The 19,689-nt window shown below is 51.1% G+C and overlaps 7 protein-coding genes across 7 annotated transcripts; 1 reads left to right on the top strand and 6 right to left on the bottom strand.

Annotated features, from left to right (window-relative positions):
* Nucleotides 1-1,411: 1,411 nt before the first annotated feature.
* On the bottom strand, nucleotides 1,412-3,871 carry J7T55_003928 (uncharacterized protein; the record flags this gene model as incomplete). The annotated part of the gene is made up of 1 exon (XM_053143285.1): nucleotides 1,412-3,871. The coding sequence occupies one exon, from the start codon at nucleotides 3,869-3,871 to the stop codon at nucleotides 1,412-1,414; it is 2,460 nt and encodes an 819-aa protein (XP_052994170.1).
* Nucleotides 3,872-4,095: 224 nt separating this feature from the next.
* On the bottom strand, nucleotides 4,096-6,360 carry J7T55_003927 (amidase; the record flags this gene model as incomplete). Its single annotated transcript, XM_053143284.1, has 4 exons — nucleotides 4,096-4,168; nucleotides 4,262-4,369; nucleotides 4,541-5,540; nucleotides 5,661-6,360. The coding sequence occupies 4 exons, from the start codon at nucleotides 6,358-6,360 to the stop codon at nucleotides 4,096-4,098; spliced, it is 1,881 nt and encodes a 626-aa protein (XP_052994169.1).
* Nucleotides 6,361-7,257: 897 nt separating this feature from the next.
* On the bottom strand, nucleotides 7,258-8,115 carry J7T55_003926 (uncharacterized protein; the record flags this gene model as incomplete). Its single annotated transcript, XM_053143283.1, has 3 exons — nucleotides 7,258-7,664; nucleotides 7,730-7,787; nucleotides 7,858-8,115. 3 exons carry the CDS (start codon nucleotides 8,113-8,115, stop codon nucleotides 7,258-7,260), a joined length of 723 nt encoding a protein of 240 aa, XP_052994168.1.
* A 1,814-nt stretch (nucleotides 8,116-9,929) lies between these two features.
* On the bottom strand, nucleotides 9,930-11,117 carry J7T55_003925 (uncharacterized protein; the record flags this gene model as incomplete). Its single annotated transcript, XM_053143281.1, has 3 exons — nucleotides 9,930-10,258; nucleotides 10,334-10,791; nucleotides 10,852-11,117. 3 exons carry the CDS (start codon nucleotides 11,115-11,117, stop codon nucleotides 9,930-9,932), a joined length of 1,053 nt encoding a protein of 350 aa, XP_052994167.1.
* A 1,036-nt stretch (nucleotides 11,118-12,153) lies between these two features.
* J7T55_003924 (uncharacterized protein) lies at nucleotides 12,154-13,947 on the bottom strand (the record flags this gene model as incomplete). Its single annotated transcript, XM_053143280.1, has 3 exons — nucleotides 12,154-13,203; nucleotides 13,276-13,618; nucleotides 13,688-13,947. 3 exons carry the CDS (start codon nucleotides 13,945-13,947, stop codon nucleotides 12,154-12,156), a joined length of 1,653 nt encoding a protein of 550 aa, XP_052994166.1.
* A 459-nt stretch (nucleotides 13,948-14,406) lies between these two features.
* On the top strand, nucleotides 14,407-16,831 carry J7T55_003923 (Six-hairpin glycosidase-like protein; the record flags this gene model as incomplete). The annotated part of the gene is made up of 2 exons (XM_053143279.1): nucleotides 14,407-14,784; nucleotides 14,843-16,831. The coding sequence occupies 2 exons, from the start codon at nucleotides 14,407-14,409 to the stop codon at nucleotides 16,829-16,831; spliced, it is 2,367 nt and encodes a 788-aa protein (XP_052994165.1).
* Nucleotides 16,832-17,458: 627 nt separating this feature from the next.
* J7T55_003922 (glycerate kinase) lies at nucleotides 17,459-18,892 on the bottom strand (the record flags this gene model as incomplete). Its single annotated transcript, XM_053143278.1, has 1 exon — nucleotides 17,459-18,892. The coding sequence occupies one exon, from the start codon at nucleotides 18,890-18,892 to the stop codon at nucleotides 17,459-17,461; it is 1,434 nt and encodes a 477-aa protein (XP_052994164.1).
* Between the last annotated feature and the right edge of the window lie 797 nt (nucleotides 18,893-19,689).

Genomic DNA, 19,689 nt, shown 5'->3' with positions numbered 1-19,689 from the left:
TTAAGCAGAGTGTCAGCTCTGGCCTGTGGTGTCGCCCAGTGAAACAACTGGCGAGTGTGGGTTCCGTTCTCGGCTTGCTGCTTGATGTAGCGAGATGGTACGCTGCCTTGCGACGAGTTACGAATTCCCTTGTATCCTCCATAGTGTCTAGTACACTTAAAAGTGTCAATGCATGTAGATTACCTCTCATCTTTGTGTGGACTGCTTGGCGATAGCACAGGACTGAGGCAGATACTAAATTGTAGATAACGGGAAAACAAGCGGTATTCTTTTCATTTCACAGATTCTTGGATTCGGAAATCACTGCAATGACGTCAAAAATGTCCAACAGTTGTTGATGCAGACACCACCATGCTTCTCGTATTTATCAAGTCTTCCGGCCATTCCTATCGCTGTCCCGTATATGTGTAGTGATCTGTGCCAAATCTTTTGAGATATTTCAGATTATCCCACAAGAGGTCATCCCGCAGAAGATTGTCCCATAGTCGGTCATTCCGCAGTCGATTATCCCACAATAGGTTATCCTACAGTAGGTTATGCGATAACAAGACAAGCAACAGCAATTTATCCCATAAAAGATGATTCCACAGCAAGTTGGGTGATAGCAAGTAAACCTAGGAGAGATTAGTCCACAACAGGTTATCCCATAACAAGTTATTCTACTGTGGAACAACAGCTCTTCCTGTAACAGGTTATCCCACAACCGATTGTCCCATGGCAGATTTCGATATAGGAAGTTTTGCTACGATCAAGTTCCCTCGCGTGAACGAGACGAAGTTTACCAGTGAGATCCGCCATGGTAAATCTCAGAAAATAATCAAGAGTTGAAACGTGCATGAGGGAACGCAACCTGGTATGATGTCGGTTCAGGACAGGCCCGTAGTATTGCTTATAGTTCTCGCTAAGTCCTCCGCGGTGCTTTGGACGTTGTCCTTGTCTCCGTTGAGTAAACATCGAAACAACGACAATGACGTCGGAAATTTGGTAGTGGTGGAGCTGGAGTCATGGATTTCCGAATTGTGTCGGTATCTTGTTCTTCATGCCCGTTCTGCAATCTTTACTTACCACTCTCTTCACAAAGCGACCAACCACCGAGATGGCCGAAGGCTGAATCATTCTCTTACGGTGGGAATCCATTCTGGACGACGAAACAGAGGAGTCTCGGCATGAACCACTTTGTGTATCTACGGGAGGCACGTGGAAGAGCACAAACGTGCCTCTGAACCTCAGAGCCCAAACCTGTTTGCTATAGTCATAAAACTGTCTCTTCATAATTACGTTGATCATTCAGTCGTGAGTATTGGCATAGTAGCTCTGTCATGTCAGGACTTGGACTTTCGGTAAAATAGAGAACGTCATATAGGACTATACTATTATGATTTAAAGTCTACTAATATCTAAACTGATTATACTACAAAATTGTCCCTCTCCTCGGCCTTCCAGGAGGGATATCGGCGTCTAGCCATTGAGACCGTCGCTTAGACTGCCCTTGATCTGCCAATAAAGAGGAAACACTCGCTTCGGCGTCTCGATGATTCTTCGGAGTACCCAGATCGACGAACCCAGGGTCCTTACCGCCGTGAAATCTGACCCACATGCGGCCTGCTTCGTCACGAATCCTGCCCAGCTCAGGCGCCGCACGGCCATTACTCCTTACAAACGTTTCACTCCTATTGAGCCCATCACCATCCCTTCGATCATGGGACGATCCGCCGGGGCCGTGGAGCCCGAAGAACATCAACGGTAACAAGCTCCCTTTCCACACGGGCTGATCCGGATCGGTATAATTCTTGACGATGATCCACAGGAGGAGCACGGCACAGATCAAAACTAGGATTATCGGTAGGGACACCCACCGCTGGTCGAAATACGTGCACGTGGAGCTCTCATAGACCAGTCCCAGCGTCGACGAACGCTGAGGGGTGTCCCCCACCTTGACGTCCGGCCCGTTGCCGGTCATGCGAAGCTTGTTTGTGACGGTAGTGGCAAAGTCCTCGATGGCTTGGTCGAGGGACTCGAATGTGGCGTTCATTTGGCCCCACAGCGGTGCGAGCCACCATGAGTCGCCACAGTTGATGTGGCCCGCCTGCGAGCTGTCGTAGGAGCAGTCTCCAGAGAAGAGTGAGTTGCTCATCTGGTTGCTCATGGCTGACGCGTAGGTCCCGTCCATCTTGTAGAGGCAGGCGTTTGGCACGCTGGTGTTCGTAACGGTATTGTCCAGTTGGTTGGTTAGTGATATGTTTGCCCAGGTTCGACCCGAAATGTGCGGCGCGGCTGACATGTTATTCGGCATGTACCAGGTACTGGCGTTCATGATGTGCGAGGCGAGAGACGTGTTGCTAATATTGGTGAAGTAATCACCGTCGTCAAGAATGCAAGGCGAGCGAACGGCAGTGTAGTTCCATGTGTAGGTATACGAACTTGTTTCCTGCTTGTTGGGAAGCGCGGGTTTCGTTCGGACAATTTCCTCCGAGTATCTGCCTCCTCTATATCGCCCGCGGTACTCCTTCATGCAGGGGTAAAGCGTGCATGAGGTGGCAATGTAGTCACCGAGACCGTCGAAGTACTGATTATCGGATTGTGAAATCTTGTGCGGACAGTCGTAAAAACCCGAGTTGGGCCTCTTTGTGCAGGGCGACGTTGAGGACAGCAGCATGCTAAAGTTGCTGATGGCCACACTTGCTGCTGTAGCGAAGTCCTCACTGAAGAGATCAGTTGCCCAAGTGAGATTGCTGTAGCCCACCCACATGTACTGTCCGCCTGGGCCATAATTGATGAAGGCCTCATAGTCTGGCAGAGTCAGATTGCCTCCCTTGTCAGGTCCACTGACATACTTTGTCGTGTCCAGGCATGCACTGCAGAGACCTATACTCGCGTGGGTCGCACCAGTGCCATAATCCTCCCATGTGCAGTTCGAGCTAGCACAGGAGACCTCGACTTCATTGTCCTTGCCATCAGGATTTGTGAGTCCTCCGATCATGGCACCCTTCATATCGATTTCGAGCTCGAACGTTCCCGCTCCGATACGGTAATAGGCTGACCTTCCTGGAACATAATTGGCGGATGGAATCTCTGCCCTCGCATTTGGCAGCAACGTTGGACACATTGCTGTTTTCAGTGCCTGTTGGGTAAATGGACCCACTGCGAGGCTGGCAATCGTGACCAATGCAGCTGCGATGCCCAATAGTCCAGCAGAGGTCCAGCCAAAATTCCACAAGACGACCGCCAACAACCGCAGACTTCCGAGTACGGATCGAGAGGCAGAGTCAAAGTCTTGCAGGTGGTGTAGGGGTCGTGTGCGTTCGGTGAACCATGTCCACTTAATCTGACCAACGATCTCAGCGACAGCCGCAAGCATTGCTGCCCGCAGAAATGTCGACAGCAAAGCGATTACAGTGTTGAGATTGATGTCGAACGGCCATTCTGGCATGGTTTTCCTGTCATAATGCGCCAGGAGAAAGATGATGGCGGCTATGAGGAGGACTGCGACCAGGATGGTAAGAATCTCAAGGAACCAGTGTTGAAGAACCTCAGAAAGATGGCTTGGCGATCTTGCGTTCCTTGATCCGCTCGGGTGCTGGTTGTGCCGAGGCTGGTGGTCTTCTTGGAAAGGCCAAGATGGCGTATCTGGATCTGTTGACCTCCCCGCTTCCATCGTGGGTGATGATTTCGCCGACCATGTTCCAATTTCTTTATCTGTTGCCGTCATACCGTGGGACTTCATGTCAGGGTTCGCTGTTGCGTGAGAAGGTTCAATTTCCAGGGAGCTTCGCGCACTGGCGGCATTGGAGGAGGATTCTCCACGGGGTGGCTGTGTTGAGTCGCCTACCCGTGAGCGCTGCTGGAGCTCAATGCCCACCGAGGCGGCCATGTCTCAAGGTAGACAAGTGATGTCTGGGGCGAGATGGCAAAGTCGACTAGTGCACGGGTCTAGTCAAAGGATAGAAAAGGTTATCCCCGGCCGGACCATGTGAACAAAATACCAGAGCTCGGAAAGGCCACGAGCCTTTCATCAGGGGAGGCCTAAATTGGAATAACGCTGGGGATCATCCAAGCTTCAAATAACCTCAAACATCGCGAACTCCTTTACACCAATCAAGATGTCCATAATGCTGGGTCGTCCGCCCGATTGGGCTTGACAATATCCACTTCAGCCCTATATGACTCGCTGCACAATTTCAAGCATTTTTCAACACGAACGGCTAATAAAGACGGTCAGGGTACATCAAATCCGAATTGTTACCTGATGAACGATCCCTACTTCAACTGTTTTCCTTGGCTGATGATCTTCGCGACCTTCATATTGCCATACAGGCCACTGTGTGACGCAATGACAGGCTGTAATGCATGTCGACCCCGCCTCTCAGCTCTGGTTTTCAGCCTGGATCGTCCTCAACATGCCGAAACGGGATGACACGGAGTACACGATAACATGACTCCAGCCATGAGTCGCGTCGCCCGTGGAGAGAATGTGGAAGCGCTGACCGTCGCAGAAAGGACAGCCTCAAGAATGGCAAGGTTCTATCCACATGCTCATAACTCCAACTCATCCGATTCCACAGTGGCGTGGACGAAATCCCTGATTTCCGATTTAGGGTACATGTACGGACGGACCTTTTGTCTGACCATCGTCCTTTGTTCGAATGCGTACGCCATGCCTATGAGCTTCTCTTCGGAGAAACTCTCCCCTAAGAAGCTGATGCCGAAAGGCACGTTTGGCCCAATCTCGACAAGATTACCAAAATTATTCTTTATGATCGGCATGTCGTCCGGATACCGGCACATTGGAACAGTCACCGCTGGAGTACCCAGCATTGCTGGTGGGTACTCCGCGAAATATGTGGGCAGCACAATGGCATCCAGCGAGTGGTTCTTCATCGCGCCTAGAATTCCCAGGTTTCCGATCAATTGCATACCGTATGTACGGTTAAACCAAACGTCAGGATGGGTGTTGTTCAAGCCGCTCTCAAGTGCAAGATCAAATACGTAGGTGTCGCGGGCTGGGTACTCCTCCTCTGGAAAATGACGAGTGAAGTTCCAGACATCCTGCAGTGAGGAGATATTATTTGGGTTTGAATCAAGGTGAGAGAGATATCTCGCGATGTCTGTGAGAAGGTCCGCACGAAGGACGCTCGACATGTATTGGCCCTCCACATATGATTTCCAGCCGGGAAGGAAAATGTCGTCGATAACTTCTGCACCAGCGGAGCGAATGACGGCCAGAGAATCGTTGAAGGCGGCTATCAGGGGCTCGGCGACTGCTTCAGGTATGCCAAACTCGGAGAAGTCGATGAGCCCGCGAGTGACCCCAATGCGCTTGCCTTTGAGAGCCGCGAGCTGGCATGCCGAAACGTAATCGGGGAACCCATTGGTACCAAAAGGAATAGCAGAGGTGTAATTGTCCAAAGTGTCCTTGCCCACAATAGCACTGAGTAGAAAAGCTGCGTCCTTCACGGTCCGCGCCAGTGGTCCCACGGTATCTTGGTGTTCGGAAATCGGGATCACAAGATGTCGCGAGGTGAGTCCCACAGTGGGCTTGACTGGGTCATTGTTAGTCAAGTGGACTGCCAACAAATTCACGGTGGATGCCGATCGCTTAGGCAGAATTCACCAACGAAGATCGCCCTGGGGGAAAACATAATCTGCGGAAAACAACTTACTTCCAACGACATTGTTGAAGCAGGCCGGGCACTGTATCGAACCCGCAGTCTCCGTACCCAGTGTGGCCCACGCTAACCCAAGAGAAGTTGCGACGCCACTTCCCGCTGAAGATCCGCAAGGATCCTGACCCGGATAGTAAGCAGCTTCAGTCTGCCCACCATGCGCAGACCATCCACTGCTCGAATTTTGACTCCTTGCCTCTGACCACTGGCTCAAGTTGGACTTTCCTAGGATGATTACACCTGCTTCACGGAGCTTTGCAGCAACAGTACTATCATACGGTACTGTTGCGCCTAGGAGTGCATACGATCCGGCGGTGGTGTTCATTTTGTCTGCCGTGGCGATGTTGTTCTTGATAAGGACGGGTATCCCGTGCAAGGGACCGAGGACATCTCCATTTTGTCGGGCTATATCGAGGGATACGGCGATACTGAGAGCATCAGGGTTAATTTCTGTGACGGCATGCAGGCGGTGATTTGTTTCCTCGATCCGGGCGACGTAAGCTTGAACGAGATCCGCACTGGTGAATGCGCCGCTTTCAAGCCCGAGAGAAAGATCTGTCAGAGTCGCATCAAGCAGCAACGGCAACACGGATGCGGCCCCGCGGTGAGTGAATGTGAGAGGTTGCGGTACTGTCGCTAGAATTGACGTGGCAAAAAGAGCCAAGACCACGGCGACTGAACCTGCATTGCCGGCCATGGTCACCAAAATCGCTTCTCAGAGCGTCGAGCGATTGAGATGATATCGGTTAGCGAAGATTCTGACGAGTGTTGTTGATAACGGGCGTGGCTGTGGGTGTCAGCATGATACGGATGCCCCCCGGCTTACCACATGCGCGTGCTAGTCCAATATGGACTAGGTGATGCAACAGTAAGATGCCTACCACCGTATGATTGAGGCACATCACCAATTTGCTTTTCCACACCTGGGAGAGAGGGACAAATCAAAACGAAGTCACGCCAAGATGGAAGACGACCGAATAATATGGATCGGGGACAGTGCCGCCTGTGGCATGTGAATGATGTTCAAAATAAACATAAAGCAAGAGTTTAAGTTGCATCAACTCAATGTTGCGAGCGAGAATAGGGAGGGTTCCCTCAGAACCACGAACAACTCGGCATGTAGTCAGAAAGTCTTGCTCCAGGAAGAAGACGTCCGTGCGATCACGTCTGACGACGTAAGCTCTTGTGACTTGCACAACTATCTGTAGATATCTATGTATAAGTAACGTCTATCTTGTCACTTTCCAATTTTGTGAATATTTTGCACAACCTTGGTATCCTTGGAAGCTATAGATTAGTCGACAATGGCAATTCCATGCAAGTATGGCTCTCATGACCCGGTCACTTCCTCATCCTTAATTGACTCGGATTCCTGCACATATACGTCCACAGGGTATAGAATTGAGACAGGGATCAAGGATTAGACAGACTTAGGAGCGCGCGCCAATACTTCAGACGGGAAAAGGAGAGAGGGGAAGATGTGAAGCAGGCCAACTCCTCTGCACTAGGCGTTAGACAAGAGGTCAAAAGTAAACATGAATTTCATCTGGAAGAAAAACGAGATTGATCGTACTATTCAAGTATCACTCGGAACCTAATTCGCAGCTGCGTCTCCTTGGGTTTGAGCTGCATTCGCGGCTCCTTTAGCCTGCTGTGCCTGACCTTGAGCGCCTTGTTTGGCAGCAGTACCGGCTGCTTGAGCAGCCTGGCCTTGAGCAGCCTGTCCTTGAGCAGCCTGGCCTTGAGCTCCCTTTTGGGCCGCAGCAGCGCCTGCTTGGGCAGCCTGTCCTTGGCCTCCCTTCTTAGCCGCCGCGGCAGCAGCAGCAGCTCCTTGAGCAGCCTGGCCTTGGCCGCCCTGCTTCGCAGCGGCACCGCCTCCCCCAGTGACTGCATCGACATCGACTCCGGCAGCTTTCAGGGTTGCGACATCGGCCTGATTGCCAGAGTCCACGATGGCCTGGACGGCCTTCTCGAAGGCTGCGCCAGAGTCGGCGGCTCCGGCTAGTAGTTGTCATTATAAGCTAGATGTTCTTTGGCTACATGGGAGCTGCGGGCCATTGACGTACCGTCACCATTTTGAGACAGCAACACAGCAGCGTCCACCTTGGCGGCGGCGGTTATACCCTACATGTTAGGTAAGTCTCGGTGTTCATATTCTCCGCTATCCGTGGCAATGGACGCTGGCTGAACTCACGTCTGCGCCATTGTTGGCCTTCGCATTCACTCCGTTGTCAGCTGCGGCCGCAGCAGGAGGAGCTTTTGCGGCAGCGGCATTAGCAGCGGCAGCAGCAGCATTATTGCCCTGTCCTTTGGCCTGTGCACCATTGGCCTTGCCTTGTTGCTTTTGAGCTTGAGCCTGGGTCTGGGCCTGAGTGCCTTGCCCGGCTTTGTTCTGAGGCAAGGCTACGGTGAAAGTCGCCAAGAGGGTAACGAGAGCCAGGGACAGCTTCATATTTGCAATAATTAGACGAGTAGATAGTACGTTAAACGAGGGACTGTTCAATTAAAAGTGGTCGCCGAGACGGTTGAGCACAGCTAAGTGGGTGTTAGTTTATCTTTCGTAAAGCTGGACATCCTCATGTACTCGCCTCTCAATGAATAGAAACAGATGGTGGTGGCGGTCAAGCCTGAACATAGTGCCTGGCAGCTCTCGACCGAATCGTCTTATATTTCCTTCCCAGAGGTGAGAAAGTAGGTTGGGTCATGCCCGATTGGCTTTCCTCCGAACACACACGAGACGACAACTCCCGTAAAGTTTGTCCTATATGCTATCAAGGGGTTCGGCTTCGTGATGAAACTGTCCTGCGCGTGTCCGATCGACAGGGGTCGAACTGCCAAGGCGCCACAAAGTGGCTGCGCTTAGCATCTTTGAAGCAAGGCTTAATTTTCTGGGTGGTAGAATCGCCCGAACAAGGTTAAGCCGAAGTCACTTAGGACAATGCTTGGTTTGACAGATGACACAGTTGCCCGGCGCGGGCATAGTCTTCATGCGAGGCGGCGCCTACGGGCGTTGTGTCCGAACTTTCGAGCGGGCGCCCTGATGCCACTATACGCATCACCAGATTAAGCATCCTCATATGCCTTCGGCGCCCCATGTCTCAAAACCTTCTCCCCGAAGCCAGAACTCGAGCCTCATCCGGCCCGTCGGCTGAACTTGTCATTGAGGATGGACTCAAACCCAGCCTCCTTTCAAGGATCAATAAGGTTCTGCGTCGAAGCTACGGGCTCGCCGTGGGGATACACAATTGTGGTCTCAGAGCTGGTCACCTGTTCGTCAGTAACTTCAGAAATGATATCGCAAGTTCCGGACGTCCATTTGCTTGGTTTCGCACCTTAAAACTCGCCATATAAGGTCGTCCCACATGATCTATGACACTCTAGACACGCTTAGCTGACACCTTGTCATGATCTTCGGGTCACGTTTTACTCACGCGTAGAAGAAATTACTTGGTTGAAGACCGTTCCCCTTCAGGCGTAGCCAACCGGATTTTAAGCTTCTCATCTCGGGTCACTCGCCGCACCCTTACATTTAAGCCGCACCTCATGGATCAGTCTTGGCTGGCCAGCACACTTTTATGACGCAGCGAGAGTTCATAGCGGCCGACAGATGTCTTGCACCGCTTCTCTGTTCTGGCTGAGTGGGTATTCAAAGTATTCAAGAGATCATTATTTTGAGAGATACGTTGAGACGTTTGTCCTGGTCGATTTCAACATTGACTACCAGTGCACCGACATTGCTCTACTGCCCGGACATTCTGTTGCGACAGTCTCGGGACATTATTGTCTCAAGAATAAATTCTGCCATTCCCACCGCCATCGCCAAGAACGCCTTTCACGGCACAGCATGCACGTATCCCCATCCACAAGGAATCATGTCTGACTAAAGCGGTACCAGACCCTTGCATGTGAAAACCGTGCTGTCTTTACATTTTCAAGTGGCAAATAATCAGCTTTGTCACGCGATGTAAATTGTGCGCGCAATGTCTCCAGGCTCACAGATGACTAGGTTTGGATAGGGGAAACCTTGATTCGGCTGAGACAATAGCGACGGTCTCTGGTATCAAAAGAAGAACATTGCTTGTCACTTCACATTCAAAACGGAAGCGGTTGGGTTTGCTCTGCTCGAGAGATGAAGTCTCATTCGATAAATTCTCTGTATGTGCAGTTGCATTGCGGCTTGAAATATGTACACGTCAAAACGCTTGTCACCTCGGCCTCCATCAAGAAGCTCATGTGAGCATCCATGTACTACCTCTTATCTCTCCCTCAAAAGAAGTCCGCCAAGGCGGCCACGAATCCCTTGGCAACCAAAGTGTGAATAGCCTGTCCAGGGTGGTAGTTGTCATACCACACGGCAGAAGTCCCGTCCGCATTCGCAGCTGTGATGTCACTGTCCAGGCCGAATGAGGTCGGGTCATTGAAGACCTCCCAGAAATACGAGGTGGTGTTGAAGACCTGAGCAGTGACACCGGTGTTGCTGGACTTGAAGTCAGCAAGCTTCGTGGCGAGCTTGGAGTTGAACGAGTCGAGGTTGGAGATGAGCCCCTCCACGGAAGTTTCAGACTGGTCCTTGAACGCTGGCGCCTTGTAAAAGGCTGCAGTAAAAGAAGCGTCAGTTATAATTCAATCACAACGGTGACCTCGTATTTTTCACGGAAAGGGGGACTCACGCGGAACTGTGTTGAGCACAAAGTTTCTCGCGCCGTCTGTGTACAAGTTTTGCAACAGATCGAAGTACTTTGTCAGTGCCTCATCAATGGGGCATGTTGTATACTGAGAAGATTGCCAAAAGCATTGACCAATATCGTTGATGCCTATCCAGACGGCAACAAGCAGGTTCTCAGCCGTCCACGGAGCCTCGGTCGGGGCGGGAACCAAGTTGTCCTCAAACTCGCCCACCTGTGCAATCAAGTCTGTAGTGACGCCAGTGTTGATAATGGCATTAGAGATGTCAGCGCCATAATAAGCAAAGTCGTAGGTAAGCACCAGGGAGCTGTTAAGCTGCTCGGTCACCATGCCGACCCAGTTCAGACCGCCAGTGGTGGTGGAGCCGCCTGATCCTAAAGGATTTGAGGCCGAGGGGAAGCCTCCCTCGATGTAGAAGCCGGTTGACGAGTACGAGTCACCACTAGAATTTGAGAAAGGTTAGAAATCAAGGTCAGGTTTGCAGGGATAAGTATTCACTGACAACACGGCAAAATACTTGGTGCCATCGCTGGATGCTGATGAGGAGGACGAAGCGGCAGCTGCAGAGCTGGTCGGGGCAGCGCTCGAGGCCGAGGTAGAAACAGCTTGAACCGGGAGATTGCTGGCGACCAAAGACGAGGTGGTCGTCGGCGCAGCCGAAGTTGGAGTCGTCTCGGAGCCGGAGCCGGAGCTTCCCCTTGGAACGCACGCAGCAGAGGCAGAAGACAAGGCCGTAGCCAAGGCAATAATTTGGCTGACAGAGAACATTTTGAGCTGTTTCTAGTGTGTAAGTAAAGAGTGGATGGAATGGAAACCAGTTCCGTGAGCGATCTCAAGAAATGAACGAAAAAAATGCTGCTGGACGCCGCTGCAAATGAAACTAAACAAGGTGTGGAATGGAAACAAAGATACAGGAAGAAACGAAACAAGTATTGGCCAAAAATTCCAGCATTTCAACAGGTGGAAAGGGGCTGCCGTCGGCAAGGATAAAACGGTAGGCCATGTTCCGAAAAGCACCTCGGACAACATCGCCGAGCAACGCGCGGCAAGAAATTAAAGGGGCGGCTGCTGGCCCCGCAAAGCCTCAATCCGCAACAACACGGCCACTAGGACGCATTTCACCTTAAAGGGGAATCATTTTCCGAACCCCAAAACCGCTTATTTTTCTTAATTGAAAGTTGGAAAATGTCCCAGGTTCAATATGTATTGGGGAAAAATAATAACCATATTTGCGAAGTCGGATTAAGGTTTGCGGCTCAACGATTTTATGGCGATCCTCCACATCAGCACAAGCAAGGATTCCCTGCACCAACATATCGAAACATATTAACTGAAGTTCCCTTCTGCGCTGAGGATATTTTCCCTAAGGTCTGACAGACTAGTCCCAAAAGTACGGTGAAAATGGAATCTGGATTATTCATTACTAATGCCAGAGTGCCAGTGAGAACGGAAAGGGGTAAAGACAAGGACACTCGGAGATTTGGGTATGTTTTAGATACGCGCTCCTTCAGACTCGAGATTCGCCAAAGTTTCTATGTAGTTAAACATTGGGCTCAATAAACCTCTTGTGGGTCATCGTCTCATTCATACGCCTGAGAAGTGGATAGCATACGTGGTTCCGGCCTCGGTAAGTCTGTCCGTTCCATGAAACTGAGCTGAAAGGATTCCTCTGGACTGCGATGTGCGCACATTTTCTTTTGCCAATGCAACAGTCTCTTCATTATCACAGGCTTTCGAAAAATGGTGTCTGCAAATGAAATCAAGTGTTCACCATCTACAAGATCCAAATCCACATCCCCAGCCTTCAACGGCCTGATCCCTCCGCATTCGCGACACCTCCCATTTCGATGTCATCCAATTTGGTTGAAATACTAGGGTCGATGGACAAGTTCGCAAAACCTCTTGTGATGACCTTCTGCTCGAACCGCCGATCGATCTGCTCAAAAGACAGGTCCTTGGTTTCGGGCAGCTCAATCCACATCACTCCAAAAGCAACAACTGACGTGGCGAAAAAGATCCAACCCATGAGGCCCCCGAGATTTCCCTCGGTAGGGTTGAACATGTATGGGACGACAATGTTCCATATCGTGCTGTAGAAGTAGTTGAAAAAGAAGCCTATGGCCAGCGTCTTGGCTCTCAGTCTGATGCTGGAAACCTCTGCAGCGACCGCAAGAGCAGGGCCGTTGGCAGGGCCAATGCTGAGCCAGACCATCTGTAAGGTGATTGCCACGCACCACAAAGACGCCGAGGATTGTGTTGGCACAGACGCGGCAATGCCCATGATGAAGAAAAGAACAGCAGCGAGGGCAATACCTGACAAGACGATGGTCCGACGACCGACACGTGCCATCGCCCAGAGGGTCAAGATGCTGGAAAATATAGACATGGCGATGCCGACTTCTACCATCATAGCCGTGTTTGTTGCGGACAAGCCCGCGAGAACCATGAAGTAAGGTGAGTTGTTGATGAAGGTTGCGCCTGTCATTTGCGAAAGGCCATTGGCGTATAGCACAATACGAGTTCGTCGCCAATTTGTACCCCTGAAGCAGTCACGGAATGATGCCTCTCCGGATTCGACCAAAGCTTCGCGTTGAATGGTCTCTTGCATAGTCTTGAGGCGGGCTTGAACTTGAATCCAAGTGTTGGTTCGATGTAGCTTGGTAAGGGCCTTGGTAGCGGAGTCTGTCTGGTTCTTGCGAATGAGGTAGTATGGTGACTCTGGAACGATGAAAGCGCCGAGGACAAGAAGCGCCGGCCAAATCCACTCCGCAGCAAAAACTACTTTGTACGATGACTGGTCCATGATTGTGACACGGCTAAGTGAGACAGATGCGGCGATGAGGTACCCGACACTCTAATAAAAACACAATAGTCAGTCTTTGGTAATAACAATGAACGTGGAATGAATGCTGAGGTGGGTACATACCAAAGACACAGTGTATACGGCCAGCGCGATACCTCTGATCTTTGTCGGTGCGATTTCTGATATATATGTCTGCCCAGAAGCAAGTGCCATGCCGAGACCGAGGCTATTGATCATCTTTCCCACCAGAAATTGCGGGCTTGCAGAGGAAGTGAACACCACTGCCACCCCAATTATCGATAAGGCGCCCGCGATGAGCATTGTATACCGACGGCCGAGTCGATCTGAGATGGGTCCAGATACCCAAGCTCCGAGTGCTGTCGTGAGTTGTGGAATGGCATTCCACAATGATTGCCAGTAAGCTGGGATGATATATTCGCCATTTTCGAGGATGCCGAATTGTTTACTGCGAATTGAATACGAAGTCAGCATATCGGGCACATCGTCAGTATCAGGAATCGCAAGTACTACTCACACAAACGGTTGCATGTCTAGACAAAGAGACAAGGTGATATTGTCGAAGCCATACATCAATGCCCCGATATTGCCATACAAAGCACACAGGATAATGATTGGATTCTTGAGTAGAGTCTGGGCGACACCAAGTCTATCTTCGTCCAGCAAAGAGTCGTGCCCGGCATCTTGTCCAAATGATGATTGATTTGCCTCCTCAATATGGGCAGTCTGCGACTTCTGCTCTTCGGGGAGCGGCTGTAGTCCAGTCTCAGGCCCCATTTTGATATTCAAAGAAAATGTTGGTCAGAAAAGTGAACAGGTCTCTGGAGGTAGATGATTGTCGTGTTCGGTATCAGAAAGAAGAGGAAGGAGAGCAGAAAAGAGAAAGTGGATCACAATAGTTTGTCAATTACAGTCTCGGGAACTGTTGCAGCGAGGCCACCGCCATCCCCGGTATTCAACAGAGTATCTCAGCCTACCCCACGGGGAAGACGCTTAGTTTTGTGGGTCCTGCACTCGGAAAACCCGCCGACTCACTATGAAAAACCCCTGTTTGCATCAGCGGCTTATCCGCCGGCTATCCCGGACACAGCCTTACGCGGCTCTGTTCGACGTTATCTCCGCACACAACATGCTGATCAAGAAAACAATTAGTTGAGTCCTTGCGGCACTTTGTTCCTTCTTTCTCATTCGTTGCCATCAAACTGGGGCTATTATCAAGGCAGCTCAAGGTAAAACATGCAAAATTCACCATTTGTTCCAGGCAAGTCCAGTTGGATATGGACGCCGAATTTCGATGATTCAGCGGCCAAGGGACAATTTGTTTTGTTTCGGAAGACCTTTGAGCTCGAAAGGGAGCCGGCATCAGAAGTCCTCTTGCATGTGTCAGCTGATACTCGCTTTCGCTTGTATCTAAATGGAGTGAGCGTCGGCTTCGGGCCGGCCAAGAGCTATCTTTCCCGGTGGTATTACGACACGATAAACATAGCCGGACATCTCAAACAAGGCTCAAATGTATTGGCAGCGAGAGTTTTGCGCTTCTCAAGTAGCCATGATGGCTGCCTTAGCATGATCAGGAGCCCATTTCCAGGCTTCATTCTAAGCTGCGAAGTTGGGGTAAGTTTTTCTCTAATGTTGGCTCTTGCTATTTCACCTCTGATAAACTGTCTTCTAGGACCTCAATCTCGGTACCGATTATGGGTGGAAAACATGCAAGGATACTGCAACAAGTCTAGTTCCAGATGAAGACTGGGATTACAGGCTGGGACCTCAATTTCTCAGCCTAAATGAAAATGTGGATGGCAGCAAGCTGCAAAATGGCTGGCAACTGGCAGGATTCGATGACAGTACCTGGCCTGCCGCGATACCCGCAACACCTCAACGAAAAATGTCTCCCATGGTCGATCCTTGGCGATTGTTCCCCAGAGGCATACCAGTTTTGCCAGAAAACACCACTCGCTTCGATGGTGTCGTGAGATGTTCAGACCCAGCGTCGGCCGAAGAGTGGAGACAGCTGCTTTCAGGAAACGCTGCGGTCAGCGTTCCTGCGAACTCATCACACTGGGTTGAGATCGAGACAAGTGAGTTGACAACTGGATTCATAGACCTCCTTATGACTTCCAATGAATTCGACAACAATACATCGGCGCCAAGAGTCGAGATACTCTGTTCCGAATGCTATGAAGCTCCGATGGAATCAGTCACTAGCCGCGTTAAAAATGACAGAACTGATTATAACAATGGAATCTTGTATGGGATGAAGGACACATACGCCCTTCACAAGGGATCCAACCATTATTCTCCTTTCTGGTTCCGCACTTTCCGCTACATTCGCCTTACCGTCACGACAACCGGATCCAGTGCTCCAGTCAGCATTGATTCTCTCACTTTCCGCTCAACACACTACCCCCTCGAAATACGAACCAAGATTCAAACATCAGATACCCTGACCCGCAAGCTCTGGGACATAAGTGTCAATACCCTGCGCAATTGCATGCATGAAACATACGAAGACTGTCCTTTCTACGAGCAGAATCAGTTCGCCATGGACACACGCAGCATGATCCTGTTCACGTACCTCCTCTCCCGCGACGATTGCCTGGCCCGCAAAGCGATGCAAGAATTCTACGCCACCCGACGCGAGGACGGCCTGATTGAGACTCATGCCCCGTGTCCTGGGCGAGCTACAAACATTCCCACCTTCTCGCTGTTCTGGGTACTGATGGTCTGGGACCACATGGTGCACTTCGGAGACGAAGCACTGGTCAGGAGCTACTTGGGAGCCGTTGACGGTGTGTTGAACTACTTCCACCAGCGAGTCAATCCAGTTACCGGCCTTGTCGGCCAATTTGATCAAGACACTTGGGCTTTTGTGGACTGGGCTGAAGGATGGGCGACACCGTCGAAGGGCTTTTGGGGCCTCGCTGTGCCACCGGCATATTACAAAACCGGATCGGCGACGTACCACTCTCTTGTCTATGCTTACGTCTTGTCCAGAGCAAGCGAGTTGTGCTGCTTCCTGGGAAGATATGACACAGCTGAAGAGTACACTCGAAGACGCGATGAACTCATTGAGGCAGTCAGAAAGCACTGTTTCGATAGGGAAACCGGTTTCTTCCTCGATGGGCCTGGAACAAATGGCGAAGTCAGCCAACACTGCCAGATCTTTGCGGTCTTAGCAGGATGTGTCAGCGGCGAGGACGCCAAGGTGCTCTTGAGGCGATCAATTCTTCAGAGAGAACAATATGGTCTTGTCAAGGCGAGCTTTGCTTTGGGATTCTACATGTTCAGGGCCGTCAGCCTCGCCGATGTTTACGAAGAGTGCTGGTCTACGTTGATTCAGCCGTGGGAGAGGATGATTGCCGACAACTTGACGACTTGGGCTGAAAGCGAGAGCATGATGCGGAGCGACTGCCATGGTTGGAGTGCCACTCCGGTGTGGGAAATTGGGACTGAGATTCTTGGGGTGAAGCTAAGAAGCCAGAAGTACATCGACCACGTGCTTGGCAAAGGCACACTTGATATCGAAGACAAGAAAGGCCAATCTGGCACTCAGATTGTGCCCCGGAAGAGTCTCGTCCGCGGTCACATCAGCGCTGATGTTCTCGTTGGAGATGGACAGGATGACTTGGTGCACGTCGAGATCTCCGAAGGCTTGGAATAAGCTACCCCAGGGGGGCAGAGGGCTCTGTCGTTGAGGAGAAGTGGGAATGGAGCCACCGTCATACGCAAAGCCTGGCAGCGGGCTTGAATGGCTCAGGGCACTCTAGACTACATGCAATCAAATTATCTTTTGCATTCGCTGTCTTAGATATGACGATTGCGAGTAGGCGTCATGCTATGTGTGTGCGCACCTGAGTTGGACAATTCAAGGACGAATAAAGGGTTGCGGCGAAAATAAGAGAAAGATGGGGCCTTATCGGTCTTCGGGCCATTTCAGGCGAACATAAGTTGACAATAATTATATCCTCTTTCAATAGAGCGTGGATGGATATGAGGACCCGCCGACAAGGCCGTTTCCGTAAGACCAGGCTGCAGGCTGTGAAGGTCTCGATGAAGGCTTCGACGCAGGTGGCCCACGCATACTCAAACATGTCAGCATTGAAATCTGAAATGAAGACCTGTGCTGTGTTAAACACATGGATTGTTTACTCGTTCATGGAAGTTAGAGAGCGACTGTTGATGAATGAAATAAAGGAATAAAGATAATGAAGGAGCCAGCCAAGCAAGCGAAATGAACAGCGGTGTCAGGTTTCAGGATAGATGTTTCGACGAACCGCCATAAGATAACTCAACTCGTAAACGCTCTGACGATTCCCAAACCAGCCAGGTTCGACTCCCTCCGACTCTCATTTAGAGTTTCCCATTCACCGTCCAACTGCCTGATAGACATCCCTGTCTGAATCATCCTCATTGTTCTCTCGCTCGAATCTTTGAGCAACTTCTCGGTGTCACTGATCGCCTGTTCCAGTGACAGCGGCGCGTTCAAAATACTCGTGAATGCCTCAATGCCCTCTTCGTACACCGTGTCAGCCCCGTCCCCGATGGTCCCAGCCAACGCGATGACCTGAGCGCCATAGTCGCGAGCTCGGCGTGCAACTTCAACAGTCATTTTACCTTTGGCAGACTGCGAGTCTAAGCTCCCTTCAGCAGTAAAGACGAAGTCCCAGCGCTGTTCGAGGATATCGTCGATGTGGAAGTAATCATTGATGGCTTCAGATCGGGCGCGAAGCTCAGCGCCTAGCAGCATCAAGCCTGCTCCTAGCCCACCAGAGGCGCCACTGCCTGGGACGTGGGAGATATCGGTAGCGAGAATAGGTTGTAGGGCGGCTGCAAATCTGTCCAGGGCGTCAGATAATACCTCGACCTGGGTTTGCGTTGCACCTTTCTGGGGACCATAGACTCTAGCCACGCCGTCAGGGCCGCAGAGGATGTTCTTGATGTTGCAGACGGCTTCGATTTTGGCGCAATCCGCTGCTCCTGGTCGAAGACGAGGGTGAATGTCTTTGATGGAGATACTAGTCAGCTGTGGCAGCAAAGCTCCGCCACTGGCAGGCGGCAGCTCGTTTCCATCTGCATCAAGAAGTTTTACACCCAGGGCCTGCAGCATACCCGCTCCACCATCCGAGGTGCCAGAGTCACCACAACCGATGATAATCTTCGAGGCACCTGTATTAAGAGCAGTTCTCATCAATTCTCCCACACCATAAGTTGTTGTCCGCGTCGGGTCACGGTGTGTCTTCGGAACAAGCCGGAGGCCAGCAGCAGCCGCCATGTCCAAGACCGCGATTTCCTTGTTTTCACCGGTAAGACCAAAGTGGCTTTGAACAGCTTCCCCAATGGGTCCCATGACGATGGTCTCAATGATTTCCCCACCCTGGGCAGCGATAAGAGCCTTGCAGAAGCCCTCACCACCGTCGTGGAGCGGAAGTTTGATGACGGTGGCAGTGTCCTCAACAATCACCCGGCGAATGCCATCTTCGATTGCCGCAGCTACATCCTCTGGCCCAAGCGCTTCTTTGAAACCGGATGGTGCAATGAGAATACGAAGATCCAGAGGACGAGGACTCCGGCTGCGTACCGGCGAGTGGCTACCACGAATGCTGCTTCCTGGCGAGAGGCGGTTCGGAGGCGGAGACAGGCTGGAGGGAGGAGAGGTCCGCGGAGGTGGTCTGCGAAGATCGCTCGCCTTGCGAGCTCGGTTGCCGATGAATGGAGATGTCATTCTCCAAGTTGGATTGATGCAAGTGAACGTATAAGCGAGTGGCAGAGACTGAGACGTTTGGTTTGTGTTGCAGTTGAGTACTTTCACTGCACTGTCTCAAATGACTTGGTCAACATTATCATGACAATTACTCGGGACGTTCTCATCACGATATTTTGTACTCGCGTGCTCGACTACCTCTTTCAGAACGAAGCACTGTCGACCAACACCGAGGCTAGAGAATAGCCCTATCTTCCAGCCCTGCCCGGGACAAATGCGCTGTCAGATGAGCTTGAGGATGCAAGCTCAGCCTTGACACTCCATATTTAGCAGCAGCAAGAAACAATCGGGGATCATCCACAGCCACCTTTTACAAAGACCTACAAGGACTTGAAGTCGTATGATTGACATGATGGCTATCTCGCTGCCAACATGTCTGCGGTCGAATTATTCCGATGTCGCCATGTCCTGCGGCGAGCCCAGTCCACTAATACGGTGAAACTACCGTCATTTGCTCAAGTGTGTCATTTCTCAGGGGATTTTCTTGACTAGCATGGGTTCATCGCCTTTTATCGCAAGCTGAACAATGTCACGCTGAGATAGGACCGCGCCTCACGATCAATCTAGTAATCCAGCTTCTGTGTGGCCGCAGAGTGTCTCTTGCAGAACATGGATATGTATTTGACGTCAATGCCAAGTCTGTTAGCTGTGCTTGGCCACCTGGTTTGATAGGCACTAGAAAGTCGACCGTTTGTGGCATAGCCACTCACAGGTGCGCTTGTCGTTGCTAAGTTTGGAACATCCAAAGACAAGTGCAG

The sequence above is a fragment of the Diaporthe amygdali genome (assembly GCF_026229845.1).
Source record: "Diaporthe amygdali strain CAA958 chromosome Unknown NODE_13_length_1014660_cov_65_381101, whole genome shotgun sequence".
In the NCBI taxonomy this organism is placed as follows: Eukaryota; Fungi; Ascomycota; class Sordariomycetes; order Diaporthales; family Diaporthaceae; genus Diaporthe; species Diaporthe amygdali.
This window is presented reverse-complemented; position numbering and strand designations above follow the sequence as displayed.